This window comes from Rattus rattus, chromosome 1 (assembly GCF_011064425.1).
Source record: "Rattus rattus isolate New Zealand chromosome 1, Rrattus_CSIRO_v1, whole genome shotgun sequence".
NCBI classification, from domain to species: Eukaryota; Metazoa; Chordata; class Mammalia; order Rodentia; family Muridae; genus Rattus; species Rattus rattus.
Window position 1 is genome coordinate 248,572,888 of NC_046154.1, and position 7,171 is coordinate 248,580,058.

The 7,171-nt window shown below is 54.1% G+C and overlaps 1 protein-coding gene across 1 annotated transcript; it reads left to right on the forward strand.

Moving 5' to 3' along the window:
• The first annotated feature begins 1,770 nt into the window (after nucleotides 1-1,770).
• Grina (glutamate ionotropic receptor NMDA type subunit associated protein 1) lies at nucleotides 1,771-4,950 on the forward strand. Its single transcript, XM_032917181.1, has 7 exons — nucleotides 1,771-1,933; nucleotides 2,874-3,209; nucleotides 3,291-3,400; nucleotides 3,482-3,682; nucleotides 3,803-3,931; nucleotides 4,023-4,166; nucleotides 4,257-4,950. Exons 2-7 carry the CDS (start codon nucleotides 2,897-2,899, stop codon nucleotides 4,404-4,406), a joined length of 1,047 nt encoding a protein of 348 aa, XP_032773072.1. The 5' UTR covers nucleotides 1,771-1,933; nucleotides 2,874-2,896; the 3' UTR covers nucleotides 4,407-4,950.
• The last annotated feature ends 2,221 nt before the right edge of the window (nucleotides 4,951-7,171 follow it).

The window sequence follows — 7,171 nt, forward strand, 5'->3', positions numbered from 1 at the left end:
TGTAGCACACCGTACTTTACTTAGATAAATGCATGCTACAGAGGGCCTGCCACAGGAGGGGATGCATGAAAAAAGCTCATGCCACTGCCATTGTTAAATCTGCAGGAATTTCTGTGAACTGGACGTTAAATCGATCATGTCTTCTGTGCCGGTTAGCTTTAGTGCCAACTCGATGCCTAGAATCATCTGGGAAGAGTCTAGAATGGAATTGTCTGGAGTGGGTTGGCCTGTGGTTATGCCTGTGGGGGATTTTCTGGTTGAGGGTGGATATCCACCCCGAAGGTGTGTTACACCACTTCTCTGAACTGTACAAGAAAGCTAACGAGAGCAGGCAAGCAACTAGCATGGTTTTCTTGGCTGTGCGTGTGAAATGACTAGCAGTTTGAGTTCTTGCCTTGACTTGATGGAAATTCCAGAACTGTGACCTGAAATCGGGAGCCAAATACAACAATCCTGGGGTTGGGGATTTAGCTCAGTGGTAGAGCGCTTGCCTAGGAAGCACAAGGCCCTGGGTTCGGTCCCCAGCTCTGGGGGGGGGGGGAAGAACCAAAACAAAAAAAAAAATACAACATTCCTCCCCTGTGCTGCTTTTTTTTTTTTTTTTTTAAAATCAGGGTGTTTATCACAGCAACAGAACACATCTAGAATTTGTAATCAACCATGGCGGGCGTGTTTATACCAGGAGCAAGTGCATACCTTCACTAAATCCAGCTGTTAAACATCAGCGCTTTGTGGATACCGGAGAGAATCCTTTTCCAGCCTTACTTCCTGTAAGGTCTCAGAGTGGCCATATACCAACAACCAGAAAGACTCGGAATGTCCTCAATGACTTCAAGAGGACTAGGAGACCACCCAGGGGGAAATTTCCTCAAGAAGCACTTTGCTCACCCAGAGAACTGAGGCAGGGAGCTGGCCACACCTCTCTGTCCTGACAAGATTATTTCAAGGGTACCAGGCAAGTGACGAGAGCATGGAGAGAATGGGACAATTAAACAATTAAAAGTCTCTTGGTCTGGAATAGGTGTGGATAAAATGAATGCTGCGGCTTTTGTTGTTCATTTTTGTTTGTTTGTTTTTGTTTTTGTTTTTTTGTTGTTTTGTTTTGTTTTTCAGGACAGGGTCCCACTATGCAGTGCTGGCTCGGCTGTCCTGAAACTCGCTCTGTAGACCAGGTTGGCCTTAATCAAACTCAAGAGATCCACCTGCCTCTGCCTCAAGGCATGCACCACCACCACTCAGCTGTGAATGCTGTATTTTAAAGCAAATAAGGGTCTGAGTGTAGTGGCTCACGGTTGTAAGTGTAGTTGGAAAACTAGGGCAGGAGGACTGCCACAAGTTGACCTATGTTGCATAGTGAGTTCCAAGCCAGCTGTAGTTACAGACAGAAACCTTGTCTCAAAACGAAGAGTCAAGAAGGGATGGAGTCCTTGGAGCTTCCATAAATCCTGGATTTAGGAATTGACTCCCTGAATCCATCAATAAAGATAAAGAGAGTCATGCCTCCCGAAGTCGTTAGCCCTCACGCCAGACCCCAACCAACTCTGGTCAGAAAGCGTAGGCTTCAGGACTCTGACCTAGGACGCCTACAGACAATAGTGGACTGCCTAAGCAAGCTGGGCCATGAAGTTTCTGTAGGCTCAGAAGCACCCAGACAGGTCACAACATTCGCCCTTACATCAAGGCCCCCCCCGCCCCGTCCCGCCCCGTCCGTCCCCGCCCCAAGACCCCACCCCACCACAGGGCTCCGCCCCATCCACAAGGCCCCCCCATCACAAAGGCCCCCAGTCACAAGGCTCTTCTGCGTCTTCCCAGCCGCAGGCGCAGGCCCAAGCAACTCGGCCGTCCAGCGGGTGCAGGTGCGGACGCACCGGCCATCACCGCGCGCGGCTGCGCAGCGGGCACCGTAGGCACCGGTCTCTGGCTCCCTGGAGCGGTGAGTCCCCCCCGACTAATCCCAGGAGCGTGTCGCCGTCTCAGCCCCCCTGCCAGTCGGCCGTCCTCTCCCTGTGTTACTGAGCGCGGCCGCCTCGGGTCAGTTGGTTCGGACAGGACTCGCGGCCGACTCGCCCAGACTGGTGGCATCATTGGGGGTGGGGAGCTCTGACCGCCCTGAGCAAGAGGGAGGGGGAGGCGCGCTGTAGCGGCCCAGACAGGAGAGGCCCAGCGACCCTCAACCAGACTAGAGGGCCCATCCACCCTCCGGGCACATTCTGTGGCCACCGCCCCCTCCTCCGTCATCCCCATCCCGGCTTTGTTCCCTTGAACGCCCTCTGGTCGCTTCCATCCCCCACACACCCCCGCACCCCGCTGTTCCTGGCGTACCCTACTAGCAGACACCTTAGCAGCCAATACAGGCCTGCGTTCAGTCCCCGGAGCTAGGGACATTCGGCCCTGTGCTTAAGAGGAGGGTCAGGGTTCCCGCTGGTCACAGATGGCCTGGGGATTTCCTGGGATAGAAATAGCCGCTAGCGCTGGCCCCTTCAAGCTGCTTAATAGGAGGGATAGGAAGGGGAGGGCCAGGGCACACCCCCACGCCTCTCCAGCCACTGCGCCGTGCCTCAAGACCCTTCGTTGCTGAGCTCTGACCCGAAAGACCCGCAGCGGTGAGAAGGCATCTCCCAAGCTCCAAGCTGAGGCTGACAGCCATCACTCTTCTTCCCATCCCCCACCCCTGGTCGATCTAGAGGAGCCCCTTCCAAGGGGTCTACATCGGTCTCCCACGCCCCACCCAACACTCCCTGTTCTGTGGCTTCCTACAACCCTGTACAAAAGTCATGGCCAGTTGTTTTCTTTTTCTTCCTGGGTTCCGCAGCAGGTATGGCTGTCACTGGTTTCAGTCTCTCAGAGCTAACTGTTCTTTTTTTCTCCTCTAGGGGCAGCCACAGAACCCGAGGCCATGTCCCATGAAAAGAGTTTCTTGGTGTCTGGGGACAGCTATCCTCCCCCAAACCCTGGCTATCCTGTGGGGCCCCAAGCCCCTATGCCTCCCTATGTTCAGCCTCCCTACCCTGGGGCCCCATACCCACAGGCCGCTTTCCAGCCCTCTCCCTATGGTCAACCAGGGTATCCCCATGGTCCCAGCCCCTATCCACAAGGTGGTTACCCTCAAGGACCCTACCCTCAAGGAGGCTACCCACAGGGGCCATACCCACAGAGCCCCTTCCCCCCTAACCCCTATGGACAGCCACCACCCTTCCAGGACCCTGGCTGTAAGTGTAGGGAAAGGTAGGGGCGGGGGCAAGGGATTCAAGTGCCTTCAAGGGACATTGACCCAGCCTCTCTGTCCCCAGCACCTCAGCATGGGAACTACCAGGAGGAAGGGCCTCCATCCTACTATGACAACCAGGACTTCCCCTCGGTCAACTGGGACAAGAGCATTCGCCAGGCCTTCATCCGAAAGGTTGGGCCTGGCAAGTGTGGGGGCTGGGAAGAGTCTTGGGGAGGCAGCCGAGGCGGGGCTCTGATTGGCTCCTCCCCCCAGGTGTTCCTGGTGCTGACCCTGCAGCTGTTGGTGACCCTGTCGACTGTGGCCGTTTTCACTTTTGTCGGGGAGGTGAAGGGCTTTGTCCGGGCCAATGTCTGGACCTACTATGTCTCCTACGCTATCTTCTTCATCTCCCTCATTGTCCTCAGCTGTTGTGGGGACTTCCGGCGAAAGCATCCCTGGAACCTTGTTGCCCTGGTAAACTCCCAAACCCCAGCCCAGTTCCCCTAGGCCTGTGGAACAGGAAAGGGAGGTGCACAGGGTTTGGACCGAGAGCGGCTCCACTCAGCCAAAGCCCCCTGTGGTCCTCTTGTGCAGTCGATCCTGACCATCAGTTTGTCCTACATGGTGGGCATGATAGCCAGTTTTTACAACACGGAGGCGGTCATCATGGCCGTGGGCATCACCACAGCTGTCTGCTTCACGGTGGTCATCTTCTCCATGCAGGTGAGGGGGCCCTAAGGCAGGAGGACGGCTGCCCCAGAGCCCTCGCACCCACAGTCTCACCTCCCTCCCTGGTCCCCTCCCCTCCTCCCAGACCCGCTACGACTTCACCTCGTGCATGGGCGTGCTCCTGGTGAGCGTGGTGGTGCTCTTCATCTTCGCCATACTCTGCATCTTCATCCGGAACCGCATCCTGGAGATCGTGTACGCCTCGCTGGGCGCTCTGCTCTTCACCTGCGTGAGTGACAGTGTTGGGAGGACTTCACTGGGATTGCCGGGTGAGTGAAGAGGCTGTTGAATACCGACCGACCGTGTCTTTACCCACTAGTTCCTGGCTGTGGACACCCAGCTGCTCCTGGGGAACAAGCAACTGTCCCTGAGCCCAGAAGAATATGTGTTTGCGGCCCTGAATCTGTACACGGACATCATCAACATCTTCCTATACATTCTCACCATCATTGGCCGTGCCAAGGAATAGGACAAGCCCCAGCTCAGGTGGCATGGTTGGCTCAGACCCATGCCCCTGGCATGACATTGCCATCTGTGCTTCCCTCTCTCTGGTCCCCAGGCATGGCCTGGAGCAGAGGGAGCCCCTCTCGCCCTCGTGTATGTACACTGCAAATACTTAACGTTCGGACCCTCTCTGGCCACAGCATGGCCCCCTTTATCCCTTTTGCCCTTGCCAAGGGGTGACAGGGCTGCATTTCTGTGCCACCTTCTGTCTACTCATTGTTGCATGAGCCCTGTCTGCCAGCCCATCCCGGGGTCTGGGATCAACACCAGGTCCCAGGGGAGAAGGATCATACCAAGAGGTGAGGGTGCACGTCTTCCCTCCTGTCCCAGCTCCCCTGGCATAGAGTCCCCATGTCCCCTCCCCACCCTGCCTTCTGAGGGGCTTGCAGGGTGGGGTCTCGTTCTTGTGCTGGGCCCCGAGAGCAGAGAGGGTGGCATGTTTCAGGGGAGGAGGCTCTCTTGTGCTGCCATTGTTAAAATGCCAATAAAAGGGTATCTTCTGCTCTCTGCTTCTCCTCGTCTCTCTCTACTGCTGCTTCCTCCGTGAGGTATGGAGGGGCTTCTGCACCCCCGCCCTGGCTGATGGTAAGTTCTGGACAGGTATTGACAACAGCGATTAATGACAGTAGCTAATCTGATATGCTTCCACTTCTTGCTGTCTTCCCAGCTGCAGTTTAAGGTGTGTACTGAGATTGGGGCTGATAGGCAGGGTTCCTGAGGCACAGGGGCACCGTGCCAGGTTACACAGTTTGGAGTAGGCTGGCTGTATGTATTGCTATTCTCTTGAGAATGGTACAGTGCAGCAGTAGGCTCTGTGAGGTCCCCATGTCTCTACCCAGGACCAACAGTGTTCATAGCTCATTGGCACAATCCTGAAAGGGATGAACAGAGATGGCTCTCCTAGGCAGGCTCCTTCGCCTCTGGTTCCCTGGCACTGCCATTTGGTGCCAGTTCCTCAGGCCTGCCTGTTCTTCCCCCCCGACTTTGCTCCTGCCACGTCATCTCTGGAACCCTCATTCGTCTATCCAAGTCCCTGAAGTTTGGTTCTACACATCGGAGTGAGTCCTTACCCTCCCCACAGAAGGCTCTTCAATACCTAGGCCTCAACGCAGTTCAAGCCTCCAGCCTCCTGAAACCACAAGGTCAGAAGTGGCCTTGATTCTAACAGGTTTCTTCCCTAGGACTCTGCATCTTGATCAGTATAAGAACCTCTCTGGGCTGTTGCTTCCTGGCATTAGATGGGTGTATTTAATTTAATGAACCAGCATCAGTTCCTTATGTGTGCCACAAAGTCACCCAGTGTCCACAGGTACCGCCAGTGTGGCCTATGCCAAGCCACAAGCATCCTTCCCAAAACCTGGGGTTTCTGTAGTTTCTCTCCAGGCCAGATGTGGCCATCCCCTTCTCCATTCTGTCCTAGCCAGCCTCAGAGTCATTTAGACCTTAGGTCTACAAACCAGACTGCTAGATGTGAGCCATGGGTCCCACCACCCACCTACCTAAGACCCATCTACCTGGTGCCCTCAGGATGAAGCCAGTATTCCTCATTCAGGCTCTTCTAATTACCCTAATGCCTTCCTACTTTCATCCCTAGCCCTGATCTCAGACAAACTGAACCAAGAGGTTTCTTCTAGACGGTCTATTCTTGTAACCCTTCTGCAGGGGTTTTGGGGATGGGGTGTTGCTTCCAGGAACCCTTTCCTGGAGTCTGCCCTCCTTTAACAGCTAACCTTAGTCATTTGATAACACAAGGTGACAAAATCACTCTGCCCCACCTCCCCTTCTGGCATTCCTTTGAGCAGGCGCAGTTCCTCATCTAGAATATTGTGGCAAGTTCTATAAACATGTTGTCTAGTAGAATTATCAACCTAAGGGTTTGGGGTTATTGCCCGATGGCTGAGAGCTTGCCCAATAACTTGCTTAGGCATGTGCAAGGGCCTGGGTCCCCAGCACCACAAAAAGAAAGCTCGACTCCTGACATGAGCTCACAGATCCAGAGGAAAAGAGGCCATTCACATTGCTAAAGCATCAAGCAAGATGGGAAGAGTAGCCCGGGGTTATCACAAAGCAAAGTGAGTAAGGGCAGTGTTTCCTCAGAAAATCCCAGAAAAATTTAGTTGGGGAAGGGGCTTTCTGGGAACAACTAGAAGCTAGAGGAGGTAAAGACCAAACTTCAGGAACTTGAAAATGTCCTACAGATAAGAAGTGCTCAGCAAAAGCTACTGGGTTTGTTTTCAAGCAGATGCATCCCAAAAGAAACTAGAGATCTCTGGCTGGGACAGGAACCGGAAGCAGCGAGTGAGCTTCTGAGATGTGTTAAGACTATGGGCGAATAGTTCCTCTAGCTCATGAGGGTGACTGTAAGGGCCAGGGATCGGCTGTTGCTGAAAGGAAAGCAAAACAGAAACCAAACTCCTGATGCTAACACAAGCAGTTGAGAAAGTGGAAGCATTTGTGTTGGTCTGTGGAGATGGCTCAGTGAGTAAAACAATTGCTGTGCAAGCACAGGAACTATATACTCCCCAGAACCAGAGTACCCCAGCATGGTAGCATGCCTCTGTGATTGCAGTACATCATCAAGTAGGCGACAGAGACAAGAGACTCTATAGATGCTTGCAGGCCAGCAGCCCAGAGTATTCAGCAGTTAGCAGAGGGACCTTATCTCAAAGTGGAAGGCAAGGACAGACACCCAGTGTGTCGCCTGACCTAGATACACACAACACGGCATGC

Bases quoted from the DNA above. Each gene is read 5' to 3' on its own strand.
- Grina (XM_032917181.1), top strand. From the start codon at position 2,897: ATGTCCCATGAAAAGAGTTTCTTGGTGTCTGGGGACAGCTATCCTCCC. The intron at 3,210-3,290 runs GTAAGTGTAGGG...CTCTGTCCCCAG, and splicing joins ACCCTTCCAGGACCCTGGCT to CACCTCAGCATGGGAACTAC. The intron at 4,167-4,256 runs GTGAGTGACAGT...TTTACCCACTAG, and splicing joins GCGCTCTGCTCTTCACCTGC to TTCCTGGCTGTGGACACCCA.